General features: G+C 41.8%; 1 protein-coding gene across 1 annotated transcript in view; it reads left to right on the top strand.

The window, feature by feature from the left end:
- The window catches only part of meis1a (Meis homeobox 1 a), a 47,178-nt gene that overhangs the window by 17,334 nt on the left and 8,017 nt on the right, over window positions 1–21,827 (top strand). The window contains exons 8-9 of the mRNA XM_010730327.3: window positions 1,878–2,023; window positions 15,354–15,430. Of these exons, the coding sequence (XP_010728629.1) occupies window positions 1,878–2,023; window positions 15,354–15,430 (223 nt within the window). The remainder of the gene's footprint in view (window positions 1–1,877; window positions 2,024–15,353; window positions 15,431–21,827) is intronic.

Raw genomic sequence — 21,827 nt, 5'->3', positions numbered from 1 at the left:
CTTGATATAAAACTCAATTTCATACATAAAGCCACAGCTGCATTGTCTTTGAACATGTTTGCCAATCAGCCAGTTGTTGGCTGTCTATCATCAACTCCCATTCCCATTGGCTGAGAGATATCGAACAAGGGACTTTGTTCCTTTACTCATCATTACCTGAGCCCGAGCCAAAATGCGAAGCTCTTGATTTTCCAGTCCAGTTACAACCCTCACCTATGGTCATGAGCTTTGGGTTGTGACCAAAAGAATGAGATTGCTTCTTCTGCCGGGTGGCTGTTCTCAGCCTCAGAGATAGAGTTAAGAGCTCGGACATCCAGAGGGAGCTCGGAGAAGAGCCACTGCTCCCTCATGTTGAAAGGAGCCCGCTGAGGTGGTTCAAGCATCTGATTAGGATGCCCCCCTGGGCGCATTTCTTTGGAGGTGTTCGGGCACGTCCAACTGGGTGGGGTGTCTGAGGCAGACCCAGAACCCGCTGAAGGGACTTCATAGCCCATCTAGCCTGGGAACGCCTCGGGATCCCCTAGGAGGAGCTGGAATGTGTTGCTGAAGAGAAGGACCAAACCTGCTGCCACTGTGACCCGACCCTGGATAATCAGAAGAAAATGGATGGATGGACTCATATTTGTTTGTTTTAGTTCTTATAAATACTGCTCTAAAAACTGATTTTTAACAAAATAAAAATAAATTAAAACAAAAATATTGCAAAATCGACTGAGGTAAAAAGATAAAAGACAGCAAGTTTTTTTTTTGACACATCTTAATATTGTGGTACCTGATCCTCCTTCTTCTATTGTAGACAAAGTTCAACACTCAGTGTTACAGGCTTGGAGATTAAAGTTGAATATAATAATATCATCATGATTTCTTCACACTAAATTCATACAAACTGCACTACTAAATTCATGCACTGATTCACATTTCTTTTTGTTTGCTTAAAACCAGTGCAACATTTAAATGAAAACCAAAGTTATGTGGAGGTGATTTGTATGGGAAACTTGTTTGCTGGTTGTGTATGCTGTATGGATTTGCTGCCTGTTGTGTCTTTACAGCTGTGATCACAAAATGACGCTCCATGAAATCTCCATTTTCCTCCTCCTTTTCATCACCTTGTGAAGTTGAGTTGTCACAAACCATTAGCAGGTTGGGACGGACATCTCCTTTCCTTAGTTCTCTAAGGAGCAAGAGGAGAGATGGCGTGTGGGTGGAGGGGTGTAAATCAGCTTGGGGAACTTGTGGTTCAGCCTAATGAGGCTGAGAGCTTGTTTATGGAGTTACGCATCATTTTTATGATTATTTCCACCTTTTCAGGCTCTGCTGTGCAGCAGAATCCTGCCTCTGTTCAGGCTTAGCGAGGCCCTCGTCCACTACTGACACTGGGCAGGGCGTCAGGACCTGGAGCTCCTTGCTGCAGGCTGCTGGGGACTGTCGCCCTAACCTTGGCCCGGCACTGTTAAAAACACTGAGGAGAAAATGAGCCTCATTAAACAGGCAGAGAAAGTGCAGTAAAAACACCGGGCCCGGCAGCTTTTAGTGGTTTTCAGTTGAAATACTGCATTATGTGCCATGATCCAAAACCTGCGGGGGGATGGTGGGGCACAGAGAGGGTTACAAAGCAGGGCAGACCAGCGTGACTGCAGGGTCACCAGTTTGAATCCACTCATCAACTGGGAAAACCTGTGGAGGGAACGTACATGAGTGAAGGCATGTGTTTTCAGGGTGCCTTTAATGGGCAGAAAAGTGCTGAGAGGCCTCATGTACACTGGGTAAAATGAACGTTAGGTAGCTGGCAGTGGCTCTTTGTTGTGATCATTTTAGTTTAGTTTTTTCATCCAATAAAGTTCACTGAGTTTCTTTCCTCTGCGCCATATGTTCATCAGGTGACTGCTTGGATAACGGCATGGCGTCTCCCAGCACAGGGGATGACGACGACCCCGACAAAGACAAACTGCACAACAAAAAAAGAGGCATCTTCCCCAAAGTGGCCACCAACATCCTGAGAGCCTGGCTTTTTCAGCACCTGACGGTAAATGCATCAATCTCACACTGTTTTTGGCATTTAGCGACTCAGAAAATGTTGACAAAGTTGAGTTATGTGGTCCAGATTATCAGTGTGTGGGATGCTTTGTGCCAAGCACTTATAATGTTGAGTCATGGTACCGTGTAAGTGTTGTTGTGTATAAAAGAGTGGGCCGGGTTGTTATGGCAGTCCCAGCTCTCTCCTAGTCGTGAGTCGGCTGCACTGGAGTACTCAGAAGTCTACTCTATGTACCATTTTTGAAGTGAGAGCAATGAAACATCCATTTTATTGGCAGTAACCCAACGTGTTCTGACAATCTTGACTGCTTGAATTCCTAACATATTACGTACTTGACCTCCCATGTTGAAAATGCAACCTCACACCTCTCATTTGAAGAAACTTGACTTGAAGCACGTTGACTAATAGTCTGCCTCATAAATCATACACGATGTTGAGTGGTGGTTGGCCATGCTAACTTTCAGACAGTAGGCTTAATGCTACATCTATCTATTACACCATGTTGACACCCAATGCGGAACACTTAAGCTTTGAGCTGAATGACAACAGCTTCAAGCTAACTTTTTGTAACACTATATACTAACACTTTATTATACTATGTATTAACCAAGCTAACTTTAAGATACCGCACATAGCGAGCCTCATTGCAAGTGAAAATGTGATCTATTCCCGCCCATATCAGTGATAAAGTTTTGTATTATTCAGTAACCAGTGAGGCCCAGGCACCAGAAATGTTTGACACGTTGTTGCTAGCTTAGCTCTGTATTGCTGAAGGGTGAAGATTTATTGATGGGTAGATTTCGTGACATTATTGGTTAAAACTGGTTATTTCATGCTTCTATAAGTACATGTCATATTTTGTTTTACGGGAAGGAAGAAACTGTTTTTCTTTCATTCTTTTTCTAATATATATATCAATCAAAAGAATCACCAAAGTTCACTGCAGCAGATTCAACAGACCTCATCCTGCTGAGCATTTAACCAGCCCTTGTGGCTGTTTGGGAGGATTGAACCTGTGACCTTCCACTTCTGTGCTATTATTTCTGTTCACCTGTCCAACCCGCTGCCCCTATCTACTTTGAAGTTGACCTGTTCCCAACCTGGGATGGTCACAGTCTGGGGTGATGACCTTTTGACCCATGTTGTGGTCCAGGTATTTCACCTGTGGGCTGGTGCCCTGACAGACTGAAAACTTAATTTCTTATACTTCAAGAAGCATTTTCAATTCTGCACTTTGTCAACATCAATGGTTGCACATGCTGAAACACGTGGATTGTTATTAAGCATAACAGGCTGGAGCAAGTGCTAGCAAGTATCGCCAAGCTTCACAAAAAAGGTGATGCAAAGAATTGTAATTACTGCACATAAAAAAATTGAATACAGAGAGGAAGGAGTTTGCTCATGACTCATTTTCAAAAACCCCTGTCGTAATCATAATCCGACTCCGAATCAGTCAATGCTGAGATGTCAAACTGCCATAAAAACAAAAGTAAAACAACAAACTTCCATCTTCTGTGTGGCAGTATTACTCACTGTTTGTACTCAATGACATGTTTGCGCCAGATTTCTAACTGAAACCCAGAAGTTTGGTTTCTTCACAGCTGATAGTTGCGGATAATTTATAAGCTTAGCTTTATTTAGAGACTTAATCCAAATATAATAGTTTTGACTTTAGGTTAAAACATTTTTGCTGTAAGAATGAAATGAATGACATTAACCTTTTCTGTGTTTTTAAATTACATTGGCTTTTTATCCAACACGCTTTATAGTTTGCTAGTTGTTCACCTCTAACCTGTGTATACACACCAACAATAGCAGCAAACTGGTGGTTTAACCACTTGGAAGTAACCTGGTTCCCATTTCTCACTGACCTATTTTTCCTCTCACTGAATAAAACTTTTATAATAGCTTCATAACCAATAAAACGAATGAGCAGCTATTTTGTCAACTCATTACAGAATTTTAGAAACCATTAAGAAAAACACAAACAAGATTAATACAAACGAAACGTTATTTCGGGGGATTTCCATACTGACACACAGGGATGGTTTAAAACCATTTTACTCATCAGGATTATGATGTAACTGTAAAAACAGGTCTGACTGGCTTGGTATAGGCAAGGTGTGTCCAACGGATTGGAACCAAGTTATTCCCACTGAGCTTTATATTAATATTTCTCTGTTTATCAGCATAAAGAATAAATCAATTTCCAATCATTCTACCAGTGAGAACATAAGAACCTAAAGGGAAATATTATTTTTTACGAGCATGAAGCTGAAATGAACCGTCCAGTAAAAGTGGGAGGAGACCAGCTTAGTGCTGAAAATCCCAGTCGTGACTGACTCATAGGTTTGGTTGAGGCCAGCAGAACAGCCACCCCCCCTCTGCCCCCATCCACCACTACTTATTCCTCCCATCTCCCCCTGCTTGCCTCCAAACATGGAGAGGCTAAATCGGTCCCTGCTCGGCAGGGGTCGGGGCCGCTGCCAGGACTCTGAGCTGAACCTGGAGGACAGCGAGTCCTGCAGCAGATGGGAGGTGAGAAGAACGATGGGAGGGGGAGGAAACACCTGAGAGAGGGGGAGAGAGAGAGAGAGGGTGAAAAAAGGCGCTAGCTGTTGGAGGTTAAGGTTGTGTGAAGGGCAACAGTATGTTAAGTGGAGTAAACAACAAGTTTGACGCAACAGTCCCAAATATTCAAAAGGCTGCTTTTGTCGCAGGGCAGTGCAACAAAGTGAAAAAACTCCTGCACACAATTTCACTTACTGCTGGTATATTAGTGTTGGTCTCTTGTGCTCCAACCTGGTCCGGTTTGGCTGCAGAGCCCGGTTCTGTTGCCTGATAACAGCAGATGCAGTTAGCTACTTTACTAAGTCAGACACTGATGTATAGTTAACATGTGGTGCTGGACATATTTAATAAAAGCATTTAAACGTCAATTTTGGCTTCATGGGGACTTTAATAAAAGTTCTCTGCGTACTTGTTTCACCACAGTGTGTGTGTAGTAATATTAAACATAATAATTTCAGTGAGCTGACAGCCTGTTTCTGTTAAGTTCTGCAGTTGGACTCTTTATTATTGGTCTGTTTTAAGCTTCTGTTGGGCAGCGTTTAATCCTGCCAGACCTGGTAACCATGGTTACACAGAGTACTAACGGAAAAGTTGTAGAAGCAACATGTGGAAAAATATCTGATAAAAAAAAATTTGACTCATAATCCTGCTTCATTTTTAATCTTTGTGTCTCAGACAGCAGAAGCAGCACTGCTGAGCTGTAGTGTGCATGTGTGTGCGTGTGTGCGCGTGCGTGCATGTGTGTGTTGGAGGAGGGTGTTCTGGCTTCATGGCAGCCTCCCCTGAAGTCGTACACAAAATCCAGCAGGCTCCTCTGAGCCACAGCTCATAAAAGCCGAGCCACAAGCCGACGTGCTGTTTACACCATGCACACACACACACACACACACGCACACACGCACGCTGCTTTTTCATGTTTTTTATTTAGTGTTTCATGTAAAAGTGCAAAAATCAACTGCAAGGCATCATCATCCCTGTTAATGTTAATTAGTGTGTAATTTACCTCCCTCTCACTCACAGATGTTATACGCCTCCTCAAATGACTTTTTTACAAACCCGAGCACAAACAGGTGGGAAGTTTTGTGTACGCTACCATTTGTTTACAGTCACCCAACTCATTAAAAAGCTGCTTTGGCTTACAAATTACGCATGTGACTCCATCAAAACAGCTGGAAAGACTTTGCACGTCCAAGTGCTTCTCAGCACGACGACAACAGAGCGGCAGAATTTGCAAAAAAAACCTCCACTCTCAGTACGACGAGAGAAACAAGTCAACTTCAAAGCGAGCGCCACAATTACAGAGAAGGGCTTCACCCCTCTTGCCTGTCGGCCAGGCTGAGGAATGGGCCTCCTGTGCTGAGCGGGACAGATGAGTTAGCAGGAAGCCCCAGCGCTGACCTCGCCACCTCCTGCCCTCCAACCATCAGGGGTCAGAGGGCACCGAGACACCTCCATCCATCCATCAGCGGCTGTTTACAGCCACAGAGCTGCAGATGTGGGTGATGGCGAGGCCACGGCGACCCACAGGCACCAACACGTGTTCAGCCGCCTGCCACCACCCAAAGAAACACCCTCCTACGACTAGTGCCTGCCCCACCAGAGCCGTGGCCGTGCAGGAAGTCTTGCTCTAATAACGCCATCAGACATCAAACGCCACCAATGTGAAATCCACCATCACTTCAGTCACGACGTCTCCTCTGAGTCTCTGTCGCTCATCACATTCACATGTTCCCTCATTACTACTGACTCATTGGCGCCACAGACTTAAAGAATGAAGATCATTAAACATGGTGGTGATTGTGTTTACGCACTCTACCGCCAGACCTAAAGAGCAAAATATTAAAATGTGAATGTGGCCGATTTATAAGTAATTACTGTTTGATTATCAGCGACAAGAGGAATAAAAACAGAATGATCAGCGAAAAACTTGAACGCTGCATATCTGAAACATCCAATGGTTGAGGCAATACGTCAGGATGTGAGCTGACTCAACAATGGCAGAAAGCAGCTCGGAGTCAGGCTTGATCTGCCCCCTAGTGGGTCTTCATGGCACAGTCACAGCTGCATTCAAAACCGCTAAATGTTTGGTGCAATCACTGGAGAAAGTGAGCCAGCATCCGATTTTTAAATAACCAGAGCTTTTCCGACAGTTCTGAGACAGCTGTCAACAGTTGTGAATATGTTTCTTGTATAATTTATGCAAACTTTTAGTCCAACTTGTGACCAAGGTAGCTCACGCGCTATAAGCCAGCTAGCTTGGCCAGCTATTGATACCATGTTTGTGACTGACTAGTGCAAGAATGGTCCTAGTTGGATAGTGTGTTAGTGGTTAGCCTGCCAACTTATCCTGCAAATAGTCACTACACCACCAATCTGCCAACATCACCTATTTCAAGGAGAAGCTTAATGAGCTGTGCTGTTTGTAAAAAGCAAGAAGCTCCCATAAGTGGGCGATCACACCGAGAGGCGTGACTAGAAACATGTTGCCAGCAAAACCATTGTTTTCCAATGGCACGTGCTCCTCTATTGCGCCACCAGTTGCATTTTTCCAGCAACTTTTAGACATTGTGCTGTGCAGTGCTGTCACTGTCACGTGGCACAGGCTTTACTACTTTGCGACACTTACTGTGACCGGGATGGTGGGACAAATAGAAATAAAAAGTTGATATTACCGAACACAACTCAATGCCAATCACTATAGTGTTTAGTATTTTTCAATATGTTGTGAACCTTTCCTCTTTATGGGTTTTTTTCCCCTCTCCTCATCCAGTAGCACACCTATAGCTAATCATATTTGATCGCCTGGTTGTGCACACGGTGCCGCTCCACAGGCGGACCAGCTGTTTTGCCCGACATACTTTGCCAAGGCGTTTGTGTAGCTGCTGCGTCTGTAGTGATGCGTCTCTGTCTGAGGCTAGTTCTGGATTTGTTTCCAACCCTTAAAAAGTCTCTCTGAGGAATTATCAGGGAATGTGTAGTTCCTGATTTAGTGATTTAGTTCCAGGGACTATTTGGACGAGTGCCAGTGAGTTACAATTCCTGTAACTGATATTTTGAGCCTTTTACTACTTTCAGGCCAAAATAAAATACAAATGATATCAAGTATTGAATGTGTGTTTTTCCTATCAAGGTGGAAACGAATCTGAATCAGAAACAGACATTTAAAAAGCAGATAAGATTTATATTTTCTTCCCTGAAATACACAAAGACCCCCACAGATTTAGTAACAACGGTAAAAGATTCAGTCTAACTCGGTCGGAGGGTGTTTTGATAAAGCTTAAAAAACTTTTCCCTGAACTCTTCTTAGACAAAAACACAAAGTCCAGCTATCAAGACTGCAGTTGGTCTAATCAAACCCTTTCTGGGTTTGGTTAAAAAATAAAGGCCTCTGTGATCAGACGTTCATTTCCCTGCAGTGTGAGGAAAGCTGTTCTGCGGCTCCCTCACCCTGCAGTGAAAACATCATCCATTACCTCTGTGACAGGCCCCCCAGGGACCCCAGGGCTCGGCTCTCTGTGGGGGTCGCCTTTATTGACCTCCCACCCCCCCCACACATACACGCACACACACATACACATACACAAAAAAAATGTCCAGCATGTGGTCACATACATCACGGAGCAGCCTTTCTTCCCTGACAGCGTAAATGAGCGTCCGTCAGATAATGAAGCGAGGAGGCGATCAGGAGGCAGATGGAGGGAAAGATTCGAGCTGTGAAACACTGAAACATGCAAAAGACGCAGTTTAAAGACACCTCTAATTTCAAGCATTAAAACGTGCTGATGTTCCTTTTTTTCCAGTCATAATCTGCAACTTTGTTTGCTTTAAAACCTGATTAATCAAACTGAGATCGTATCATATCAGTCAGTGCTGACATGTTTGTAAAATGCTATCACACACACACAAGTGTGAGTAGTAATTACAGCCTCTTAACAGGTTTACTGAGACACTAAACAACGACACCTCCCCCACATCACACCATGAAATGGTGTGTGTTTGAAGGTGTGTAGCATGCATTGTGTGTGTGTGTGTTCAGTCCTGCCAGTCAGCTTCGCTTGCATTCATTAATGTTAATGTGCAGATTAAAGCAGGGCTGCAGACTGTATTACAAAACAGTGATGAAATTCAGCTTCCCATACATAACTTACACAAAAAACAAACAAATGTTGATATTGGGAGACGTTTGCAAATCACCCCATTAGTCAACATCATGAAGCAACCAACGCCACAATCCACGCCGCACAGTCAAGCCTACAAACCTCCCCTGCTTTACGTTGCTTTTGGCTAGTAGAAAGCCATCATTAGACCTCATTACACCTTTGCTTTGTATCTTTTGAACTATTTATTATTGGCTAAATACATGTTAGTATCATGGACCACCTTAGCTGGTAATTTGGCATGCTGTAACATATCCACAGTTAAGTCAACCAGCCAGCTGCAAACCAACAATGTATCGTGCATGTATCCAGCCACTCACAAGCTAGCTAAATTACCAACCAGACTGGAGTCTGGATGAATTATCTGACATTATCCAACAAACACGGTGTTTTGCTAGGTTAGCTGGTTAGCTATTCGTCTATGTTAGTAAACAAGCTAAAGTTAGCAAGCTATAGCCACAATATCACGTGCTTTGCTGTAATGTCAGCGTTGGACTTATTGTTGGACTCTCTGTTGTAGTGGGTGCCGACTCTAAGCTTTCTAAACTAATGTTGGCTAGTGTTGCACACTGTTGACACTGTGGAGAAAAAAGCATGCATATACAGTCGTCCCTCGCTATATCGCGGTTCACTTTTCACGGACTCGCTGTTTCGCAGATTTTTTTAGTGTAATTTTGCATGCTTTTTTTTTACAGCGTACTGTACAGTATGAATGTGCATTGTGTTCTGCGTCCTGTTTAAGGGAGTACTGTACAAAATGCGTGTGAAAAGGTGCATAAAAGTGTGTGGTTAAGGGTTTCACGGCCTTAAAACATGTATAATAATTGTAAAACTCACTTTGCGGATTTCGTTTATTGCGGGTTATTTTTAGAACGTATCCCCCGCGATAAACGAGGGACCACTGTACATCAAAACCTTCGCATTTTCCCGGATAGCTTGTCCAACCAACAGTCGTAAAGGAGTCATTTTTAAGTTACGTAACAAACCTCATAAGGCAAAGTGTAGGGAGGAGGGCGGGTTGAATATGATTATGAATATGAGCATTCTTTGCTGCACGTCCAAAACTCGTGAATTGCGGCATCTCTAACAGAAATAAATGACACACGGAAAGTATAAAATGTATAGATATGTCAAGCAAATTGTCCTGAAACCCAATTTTATACATATTTATGCATCATCATGATATCTATGTTGACGTCTGTGTTGTCCGTTCACAACAGATCTGACAATCATGCACACTTTAAGCAATGAATAGCCAGCTGTGTGGAGGTGTGAACTTCTCCATCAAGCTTCTGTTTTCCCTTTTTTTACTAAAGTTTGTCACTTTTTGTGTGACCAAAGATTAACAGCATAAATGTCTTGAAAGAGAGACTTTTTGTCCTCTCTGCATCTTCAAGTTACGATGGTGTAAACACATATGATGTAAACACAGTTTCCTCTGTCAGACTGTAACATCTACTGGTGATGAGCTCTTCCTTCACAGTCAGACACACCAGCCTCTCAGCCCTGGCGGTCCTGACCAGTTTGGTGCTGGTCCAGGCTGCGAGCTGTGAGGCGGTCTGAGCTGCCGCTCCCTGCTAACAGGATTATAATTTTATAATGAGCAGGTGGCCCCAGATTAAAACCCTGAGTGGAAACTCTGAAATTAGACTGGGAGGTGGACCAGCCCTGAACCACTCCACCATGTGTTTTTACTCTCGCTTCATTTGGTGGAGGGAAGATCCTGCATTTTTCATGCTGCATATGTGACGGCGTGATTGAGCTGCTGGCGGCAGATTTTATGTGACCTGATGCGATGCAGTGTTTCAGTTATCTTTAGCTCATGTAACGCTTGTCAAACGTTTTTTTCAGCTCTTAAATAACTGTCACACATTCTCACCGCTCTAGTCTCATCTTGTTTTTCAATGAAATCATTGTTAACGACGATTAAAGCTCCTCCCTGGAGAAGGCTGCGACTCTGAGGCTGAAAATGTGATGAAATGACCTTGTGATTATCGCTCTTTGTGGCAAATTAGATGCAGTTTAGGCCAATTACCTGCTATCAGATCACAGGGAAAACACAGCACTTTTGGCAGACTTTGGGCAGGGTGGAGAAGAGAAGACATCAAAGACTTTCCCTTCTCACCACAGAGAGAGATGTGGTGACTCTTCTGGTGTCGGCCTGAGGCCGTTTGATTGGCTGGCAAACTCTTGAACAGTGAAATTATGAATGGTGAAGTAAATGTTTTTGCTTTATGCGTTTCCTCATTGACCCACTTCTTTATGCTAATTTCTTCTTCTTTTCTGTCTTTCACGTCGTGGCTCAGCTGACGGTAAATAGCCTACAGGGAAACCAGTGATGTAACATTTACTTAAGTATGTGCTTAAGTACAATTTTGAGGTACTTTACTGGAATATTTCCATACTTTACTATGATATTTCTGCTTTTTGATACTTACACTCCCCTAAAATTCAGAGACAGTTCTTCAAACTTCACAACTTTAATAGCTTTACAGATTCATATTAATATGAATATATAGCCAGCAGATTTTATCACTGGTTAAAGGGATACTTTGGGTATTTTTAAGTGGGTTTGTATGAGGTACTACAGTAGATGGCGGGCAGCATGTCTCCAGTTTGGATGAAGCAGATTTGAACTATGCACTGCTGTGGGCAGGGTCAGCAGAAAAACGTGTTTAAGCTGTCAATATCCGTGTAAGTGTACGCTATATTTAGGATATTTTTACAGCTTTAGCTTTTGGCCTTTTTATTTGGCACTAAGTGTAGAACACAAGCTGCACACTGTATTACGCTACAGATCAGATGTTTGGATCAGAAAGTTTCAAGACTGAAATCAAACCTCACGTTTCAGAGATATCTGATAACAAGGTGAAGCGGTGACGGTTCTTAACAAAGCGTACACTTAAACTTGATTTTTTGTTTGTTTGTTTTTGAGTTGGCCCTTTTAAAATCTGATGACCCTGCCTACAACAGTGCAAAGTTTCTCCTGTTCTCTTGTCTCCTGTGTGCTGGGATGCCAATCCTCCAAATTGGGCGCTGTCTACTTTACACTGACTATAGTTAAGTACCTCATACAACCTCACTTCAAACTACCCAAACAATCCTGTTAAGACTTCACTGATCCTGGGAGGGATTCACAAGCTGCAGCAGTGTGTATAAAGTAATTAGCTCCACCTTTTACCAGCTGAAATATTAAAGTAAAGTACAAATTAATGCATCAATAAATATGATCTAATAATATAATAAACATTACACATACACAATACTTTTGGTACTTTGAATATATTTTGATGCTAATATGTTTGTGTTTTCTAAAGTAAAATAATAAAGAGTAAAAGATCTGAGCACCTCTTCCACCACTGAGTGAAACTGTTTCAACACTTTGTTCCCGAAGGTTATTTTTGTTCACACATGTACAAACTGTGGTTTCAATTTGCAAACTCGCCCTGTCATCACTTTGGATCTGTGAAGGAGAAAGTATTCAAAGTCTTTACTGAAGTAAAAGTAGCAAAACCATGAATGAAAAGTACTCAGGAGTAAAAGTTCTGCGTTCAGAATGTTTTTAAGTAAAAGGCTTTTAGTTTGTTTTGATGTTTCTTTTTGATTGAGCAGCACTGAAACATATTGGGTCTCATGTCATATTTTTGTACACAGATTCACCACACTCTCTTTACTGCACAAACAAGATTAGCTTTGTGATCGCGCAGAATCCATCTCTTCAGGCTTCAAGCTACGAAAAAATGTTTCACTCTTCTCCCGACTGGCTTCAGTAAGAGTTTGACTACATGGTTTCTTGATCTGATTGGTTGAAGTTCCCCTGTGACAGATGGTTCGAGCAATCACCTGGCTTTCTTTTTCTAACGACGTTTCCAACGGCGACTTCTCTGGTGGTTCTGTGTAATAAACTATCTGCTGCAGTCAGGTTAAGGGAATAAACTGTTACTATAATAAATCTAGAGATTTCTTTATGTTTAAACATTGTTGGAAACATTTGTGATAGTTTAAATACACAACTCAACAAATTATACAACATTTTTTATTGCAGTTTATTGACACGTTTTGGCTTCATTTAAAGTAAAAAATAAAATAAAATAGTTGCATATTAATTTTCTGAATATAGAAGAAATGCTTTGAAATTTTTTTGGATTACAAAAAGCAGCCCATGATTACAACGGGAGGCCATTTTGGGAAGTTTTATTTAGTTTGATTTCTTTCTTTTTTTTTACGTGTTCAAACTCAGCCTGATTCAGATTAAGGCATTAAAAGTCAGACATACTTCGTACAGTTTTTCCCACTGTGGAGAACGTGACTATTTGTACTTGACTTGTACTACAGTTCTCTTAAATCACTCGTACGTGCCGAGTGTTTCCTGCATGAAGCCAAATTTTTCCATCTGAAGTGTAGAAAATGAAAATACATCTTGGAACAGACAGTGCTTCACTTCTACTTCCTGTTCTTAAGTTATTTTTAATGACTTGGTCACAGAAAATGTGTCTCCGCCATGTGTCCGGTCTTTTGGATGCTCTGCTCTGGTCTCTGCAGAGTTTAATGAGTCTGAACTTTAGCAGCGCTGCATGTTACATCAGTGTGAAAAATAGCTCCTGAAAGCGCTGCTTATCTGGGTCAGGGACGGGCAGCAACGTGCCACGGAGGATCTGCGGCAGCTGGTTTCAGTCAGCAGATGAAGAAACTCTCACTCGCTGTCAGCTGTTGCAGTGAAACATTATTTATTGTTTGCAGCGCTGCGTAACTTGGCTAAGCTTTACATGAACTTTTCTTTCCTGTCCACTCCCATAATGTTTATTTAGAGCTGATAAATGAAACTTTGTTGTCCTCTTCCTCTCAACTTTCTACAAAGTTGTTACAAAACTGTTTATATACAACTTGTGGCATTGTCTTATCGGGTGTTGTGCTTTTTATTCTTCCGGTTTGATTTAACGTCAACATTTCTTACATCCTAACCCTTAACTTAACGTAAACCTTAAAAGTGTGCGCCATGAGGGGTATAACTTTAAAGTCAGTGTGGACAGAAGGAGTGACTCCAGAGACCATTAACTCTTTCAGTGTCTATATATATCCTGTGAGTATTGTATTAAGATCAGTGCTGCATCTAATGAATTTATTATTGATCAACCTTCTTATTAGCTTCTTATTGTATTGATTTTGTCCATAAAGTGTTACAATTTCCCAGAAGTGAGAACATGAAATATTTTGTTTTGTCGGACCAACAGTCCAGAACCCAAAAATAATTATTTTGCTTTCACATAATGTTGGACGACACCAGACTGATAAAAACTGCAACAATTGTTTCTGTCGGTGTATTTTAAAGTATTACATTAGAAAAGTTTAATGAATTCATTTGGCTAAAAAAAAGAGCGAAAGCAACAGTACGTGTCCCGAGTTAAATAAAATAAATATGGACAGCTGTACACGTGTATTTGTTCTGACTGTATTACTTTTCAAAAACAAGCTAACAAGTTGAAGACTTAACACAGACAAATATCAAGCAAGTGCATCACAACATCACAAGACATCGCTCCACGCAGATCTGATGTAATCCTGTTTTCGGCATTGTTTTTCACTGGCTGAGCTTCTATTGCTGTTCCGTTTACATCTTCTTGTTGTGCCCCTCTTGTAAATCAACTCCTAATAGTCACATAACAGTAGACTTCAACAGAAGAATTCATTCATTCATTCAGATACTCAAAATAAAGGACACATTTGGATGGATACATGGCTACCAACCAATGACTCATCAATGCCTTGAAACATCCTAACAAGCATGTTGTACACAACGTGTTCAGTGGCGTAGACCAATCAGAGCACAGAGCACTTTACACCTGTAAACATGGTGAAGTGACAGAGGAAGGACGTTGCTGCTGCGAGGTGGAACTGTGAAACAGAGGAAAGATCACAGTCGTTTTTTCTTTCTCTTTCTCTTTTTTGTCATGTCTCTGTCGAGTCAGGCAAGAATTCATGACTCTGTAATCTACAATCTGACACAGTCAGAAACACTGTGAAGCAAATCTTACTTAAAACATACTTACTACATTAATTCATGAATTTCTGTTTTAGATATAATTTAAAGCTGAACCTTGAACCTGTCAAACAGCGTTTTGAAGAAGAGGGGACGACAAAATGACTCCTAATAAAGACTCATATACTATCTATACAGATCAATACATACATACAGATACACACAACAAAAACACACATGTTTGAAAGCATCATATACAGTCACACATGTGCACACACAGACTCCAGGGATGGAGCTGTGCAGCCTCAGGCCTGTTCTGATCCTAAACAATGCAAAACACACACACACACACACACACACACACACACGCAATATAATTAACAGGGCACTTTCTCCACTTGGCTTCCCTCTCTAATTGGCTCACCATTTCTTCCCATTAATTATGCTCCATTTCATATTCCCTCAATGAGTCTAGCCCCGCCTCCCTTCTTTAACACTAATTAGCAGCTTTGAGGCTCACTCTGACAACGACAACAACAACAACAACAACAACAAGAAACAACCTTGTTATGTTCTACAGTGTGTAAACATCTCTCTGTTGGTCCCTCTGCAGCACCCGTACCCGTCAGAGGAGCAGAAGAAGCAGCTGGCTCAGGACACCGGCCTCACCATCCTGCAGGTCAACAACTGGTGAGTCGTCGGCGTCATTGGTGATGCCACATTGTTTTGTTTGGGAAGCTCGCTCCTCCTCAAGGCAACCTGAAGCTAATGATTTGAATGATTAATTCCTGTGGGGTTGTCACGTCTCCAAATATCCCCCAGTTACAGATACAGTGGGGAGGAGGCGGTTAATTGGAGAGTTAATTGGAGCTTGAAGGGTGGAGGTAGAGACCTGTAGGATATTTCCTGGTGTGGTTTCCTGTTTACTGGAAACGTCAGCAAGTTTCACTGTTGGGGATTTAACTGTTAACAGATAGTTAGCACATTGTTTAATCCACCTCAACTAAAATAAGCTACTTTTAGCCAATACAAGCAAACTTTTGTGACTTTTTTTGACCCAGAGAAACCAGGAAGCTTTGAAACTGGTTCCAATTTTTTTAATTTGGTTTGATTAAGTTCATTCAACTAGAGCAACTTGATGAAGGTTAGGTAAAGATCACGGTGATTAGAAACCAAACATTAATTGTTGGTAGGAGATATAAACATCAGACTCCAGTGCCTTCTGTACTGTAACCCCCTCCCCTCACAGATGACCCAGAACGTGGCGGCACGCCTGGTCTTCAATCAACTCAAAAGGTCATGTTACCCCAAGCTCTACTGGCTACCTGTTGCAGCCCACATTAGATACAAATCACTTAAGCTCGCCTACAAAGTAATCTCTGGTTCCGCACCCACCTATACAGGCATATGTTACCTCCCGACCACTGTACTCCTCCAGTGAACGATGCCTGTACGCTCAGGGTAATCCAAACTTTTCTCGTCTGTTGTTCCACGTTTGTTCGAACGTGCTACGAGTTCCTATCAGATCGGGGGCGTCCCTCTCTGCCTTCAAAAACCTCCTTAAGACCCAACTCTTCAGAGAGTACCTCCTCTGCTAGCATCTCCCTTCCCATACTGTCACTTGATTCTATGCGAGTAGTACTTATTGCTGCACCTCTTTGTCACACTGTACCTTTATTGTTTCCCTTTTTGTAAGTCACTTTGGATGAACACGTCAGCTAAATTACTAAATGTAAAGTGTGATTCCAACCCAAACATCACGCTAGACACTTCTAGCCATTGTCCAGTAATAACTCAGTGCACTTTTGACATTGAGATCAGGCATTATAAATGTAGATTTGCATGCTTTTAAAAAAATGTTTGTCATGTCACAAAGGTCTTTTAACAGCACTGTACACCTGCATCAGCAAACCAGTGATTTGCCAACATGCATAGAAAAATTAAACTACCCTTGAACTGAATGAATCAAACTGACACCTAAACAAAAAGAGGGATTTGAGTACATTTACATATATTTTGCAAAAACAGCAGAAGAGTTCACCTAGACAGACCCAGGTCGTGTTTTCCATCATGACATCATTAAGTAGGTATGATTTCATATCATTTGCATTACAGCCGGAAACCATTTCGGATCTGCAGCAGAGAGAGTTCGAGACAAAACAAGAATCACGTTTCAGAAACATCAGAAAGATTTTAAACAGCTGTGTTCACCCTGAGAAGGTTCAAACAACAATGACAAACTCACACTGTTGCTTCGATATCGTAACGCCATTGAACGCGAGCAGATTGTGTTGGTTTCTGTCTTTGGTTTTTCAAAACACACAGAAACAGAAGAGTTAAACCACCTGTGAATATTTCACATAATTCAGACTCTGTGTGGAAACCTTCACACTTCAGGTTTTCATGAAATACTGGAGCTGATGTCTGGAGCCCGTCGGCCTCTGAAACCTCCGAAGCCTCTGAAGCCATTAGTCAGTCCCGCTTACCCTCCGAATATTTGTCTGTTGCCGTGGTAACGCCTCCGGAGCAGCTCGCAGTGTTTTCCCTGATTCTGCAGATTCAGAGTAAATGAGCGAGCGGAGACGAAGGAAGGAGGCGGTCTGATCCGACGTCTGTTCGCTGGTTTATAACCTGTGTGTGTGTGTGTGTGTGTGTGTGTGTATGTGTGTGTTTTCAGATTTGTTATTATGGAGGTGGATCATTTGAACTGTTGTAGATGTTATGCTTGAATTTACACGACTTCCTCTTCTCACCTTCCTCCTTGCCTACCCGTGTTTCCTTCCCTTGCTTTTTTCCTCTCCTCTCCTCTGTCCTTGTTTCTTCTTATCTCCCTTTGTTTCCTCTCCTCCGTGTGTTTCCTTCCCTTGTTCCCTTTCATTTTCTCTCATTCTTTCCTTATTTACTTCCTTTTTATTTCTTCTCCTTTTTTCCTCCCCTAACCATGTTTTCTCTCCTGTCCTTGTTTCTTCATATCTCACCTCCTTGTTTCCTTCTTTTATGTCCTGTCTTTACCTCCTCTCCTCATTTGTTTTTTCTTTTACTCTTTACTTCTTCCCCTTGCTTCCTTTTATCTCCTCTCCTCTCCTTGTCCTCTCTTTTCTCTTACCTCCTCTTTCTTTCATATCACCTCCTCTCTTGTATCCTACTCCTCCTCTCCTCCTTTCAGTTTTTTCTCTCTCTTTATCCTCCTCTCTCCTCCTCACATCAGCTCATACCACTCATTTCATCTCTCCTTCTTCCTTTCTCCTCTTCTTTCCTCTCATATTTTGGTACCTTCCTACTCCTCCCACCTTTTTGTCTTCTCCTCTTCTCCTCTCCTTTACTCCTCCTTCTTTTCCACCTTTTCTCTGATCGACTTTTTTGTTTACCAGCTTCGCTCTTAAAAAATCAGTGTTTTAATTTCATCTTTGTCGTTCGTTGGTCAAACTGTCAGATTGTTTTTACTTTGTGTTGATTTGTGAGAGGGAGGTGTGTGTGTGTGTCTGGGTGTGTATGTGTGTGTGGGGGCAGTTGGTGTAAATGGCATTTTCATGGCAAACAGCTGGAGTGGTTTATTTAAACACACCCGTTGTGGAGGGGTGAGGAGGGGAGGAGGGGGAGTACTGACCTGAGAATGACACCCGGGTGGGCGGGGCTTAACAACTCTTTTACAAGCACTATGTTAGTGTGTGTGTGTGTTTGATGATTGTAGTTGTGTAGCTGCTTTGTTTAAAACCTCACTCAAGGCGTCTGACTGTACAGAGAGGGGCAACCCACCCTCCTCCTCCTCCTTCTCCTTTTCCAACTTGAGGAGAGAGGCTGGAGTAAAATGCAATTAAAATATAAAGCAGTAAAATGTCCCCATCTGACAGTTCTACTGTTATTTATGATATCTTTAGATTATTGTGACTCGTGCATTAATGTAAAATCAGGATTTTACTGTTGTAGTTTGTTGAGGTGAGCTAATTTTTTTAATATTTTGACTGCAACAAATAATTAATTTTATTATGGATTCATCGTCACATCATTTTTTAATTCATTAATTGATTGACCTCAACAAGATTATAAATATATTTAAATCATTCAAAGAAATCTTCACATTTGTGAATCTGGAATCAAAATCAGCTAATCGATTAACTGACAAATTCCATTTCTAATTTTACAAACTGTTGAGTAGTTTTGATTTATAACAGAACATTAGAATATTGACATTACATCAGTGATGCCGAAGTGAGGAAAAGAAGACAGGTCGAAGCGCTACGAGCAGGAAAGGACGGTACAAACCATGAGTACTGTCTGTTATCATGGGGAATGTAAGATCTCTCCACAATAAGATGGAGGAGCTAACAGCACTAACCAGGCTACAGAGGGAGTATGGAGAGTGTAGCATCACAGAGACGTGGCTGAGTGAACTTACTTTGGACTTGCTGGTAACTCTGCACGGCTTTCAATTTATGAGAGCGGACAGGAGATGAGTAAGATAGGGAGAGAGAGCGGAACAACGCTCAGCAAAGGAAACATCCGTGGATCTTATCGTATCTTATTATACACCTCTGAATTGTAGTGGAGTAGTTGAAGGATAAAGTAGCATGAAATGAAATATTTACATACTTTAAAATTTGTATAACACAGAAACCATTTTCAAAAGTTTTCTCCATAAAATCTGATTCAATGAAATCAGTGAATAAAGTTGTTTTTGTATAGTAATCTGGACAGTCTTGGACAACACCGACCTTCAGGAAACACTCCTCTCCGGTGAGAGCAGGATCGGTTTTCAGGAAATGACAAACACCATTAAGAAAATCAGAAAATACAAAATTACTTTTTTGTCAGTGTTGGACCAGATACTGGAGTACAAGTAACTTATTACACTAATCAAATTCAGTTCATGAGTCTTAACCTCAAACAGTCTGGCCAAACTGTACTAACAATGCAGAAATGTCTTCACGATGTAGACACACACAATATGTCTGAAAAATGATGTTTTTTTTCCCATGAAACCTATTTTTGGGCAGTTTATGGGTCGTCTGGCTGCAGAAGAATGAGCCTCAGTGTTCTGGAGGCTGGGAGGGGGGTGTGCAACTGATCGATGGTCTTTGTGCAGCATACGTGTGTGTGTGTGTGTGTGTGTGTGTGTGTGTGTTTAGGGGTTGACAGCTGTAAACTCAGGCTCATGGTGTGAAGGTTTTGAGATTAGGTGACGCTTTGAATCTCTAATAGAGGCTAAAAAACACTGACAGTATAAGGAATGGACAGTGTATGTGTAGACATCATCCACAGGTTTCTGAAGATCCATTTTGAAGCTCAGACTGCAGCTTTGAATGCCACCATGTAAAATACACCATCTAAAAATTAACAAATACATGGATGCTCAAACAAGCCATCGGCCGCAAAGCGGTCACACTGTTAATTGTACATAACTTTAAGTCTTAATATAATTTGAACAGGGGAGAAAACAATCACCCTCAGTACAGTTGTAATGACTGTCAACATGTTTATTTCTGCTGTGAAGTTGGACATTTTGACATGGGGGCTTATGGAGACTGACTCGTTCCGTAGTTAGCCTGAAGTGGACGTTCAAGGAACTGCAGTTTTTGACACTTCCACATTGGCTTCACGTCTTGCAGTGTTTGAATTATGAGGCTTTTTAGGACACTGTCTATACTTATGGAGTCAGATAATCTTGTACATTATGTTTTCCTTAGTTTATTTCCTCTCCTTGTCACTTCTCCTTTTGTCCTTATTTCATCATCCCTTTTCTTTCATTTCCTCTCCGTTTTTCCTTCCATCTCCTTTTTTCCTCTCCTCTCCTCATTTTTGTTCATCTCACCTTGTTTCATTGTCTTAATTGGCTTCTCTTTATTATCTCTCATCTCTTTGTTTCCTTAATTGTTTTCTTTTATTTCTTCTCCCTTTCCCCTTTCCTTCCCTTTATTCCTTTCTTTTATTGTCTTGTTTCTTGTCTCTATTTTTCTTGTCTCTTTACTCCTTACCCTTGCTTCCTTGTATTTCTTCCCCTTGTACACAGAAAAATCATAATTCCTTAAATCATCATGGGGAACACAGTCCTACCTACTGTAGTTTTTGAGTTATGCAGCTTTAAAAGACACTGTCTATACTTTGTAATCAGTAATCTTGTACATTATTTTCTCTTTATTTTAAAGTATTTGTGTTTTTAGAGGAGAGTTTTCTTCAGTAAACAGCATTGTTGCTGCAGTCTGAATCCAGACAGATTAAGTTCTTTGAGCTTTATCAGCTGTTCACGGAGGAAGCTGCATCGACATCAGACCAGACGATGTCAAATATTTCATTGAAAACAGTTTCTGCTGCTTTCAGTCGAGGACACATTTCAGATTTAGAGCTGAAGCAGATCCTCCTTTTTGCTCCTCTAAAAATTCTTCCTCTCCTCTGTATCTCACCCTTCCTCCTCCTCCTCCTCCTCCTGCTTGCCCTTTTTACTCCCTGAAAAGACCGCTATGGCTTTTGTTTTCCTGAAAAGGAAACAGGGTCGTCCCCCACATTTTCTTTTTTTTTCCCCCCTCGCCTCCCTCTTTTCTGAACAAGTTGAAATGGAACCATCCCACCCCGGGGTTAGGAGGTGGGGTGAGGTTGGGGAGGTGGTTGTAGGGGACATAAATCAAGTGGGAAACCACAGAGCTTTCACTCTGGGGCGGGTCAGGAGGGGTCGTCGGGCGGTTCAGAAGACTTTAAGCTGAGGAAGACCAGAACGCTCCTCTGCAGAGGGGAGGCGGCAGGGGGAATATGAGGAGTTAAGGGAGGGAAGGGCGGTCACAGAAGGTGCCAGGTCATAGGTCACGCATACCAGGATGATGGCTTTCAAGACTGTACTTAGAAGGGGACGTGTATGAATGTGCTGCTGCTGCAGCCCCCCTGAAGCTTGCCGCCATCACAGACTTCAGCCTTTGTTTTCAATGCAGTTAACACTTTTCTCCCACTGTATTTACCGGGTTAATAAGCAGTGTACTGCAACAGTGCTGTAATGTGAGTAAATTGCTGGTTGCCCTGTTGTGTACAACAATAGTTTTCCATTGGTTATCAGTTGGTAAAGATTTAGGAACTCATTTTTAATGGAAGATTTAGCTCATAA

The sequence above is a fragment of the Larimichthys crocea genome, chromosome X, assembly GCF_000972845.2.
Source record: "Larimichthys crocea isolate SSNF chromosome X, L_crocea_2.0, whole genome shotgun sequence".
NCBI classification, from domain to species: Eukaryota; Metazoa; Chordata; class Actinopteri; family Sciaenidae; genus Larimichthys; species Larimichthys crocea.
The sequence above is the reverse complement of the archived record's forward strand: the minus strand, read 5'-3'. Positions and strand labels throughout refer to the sequence as shown.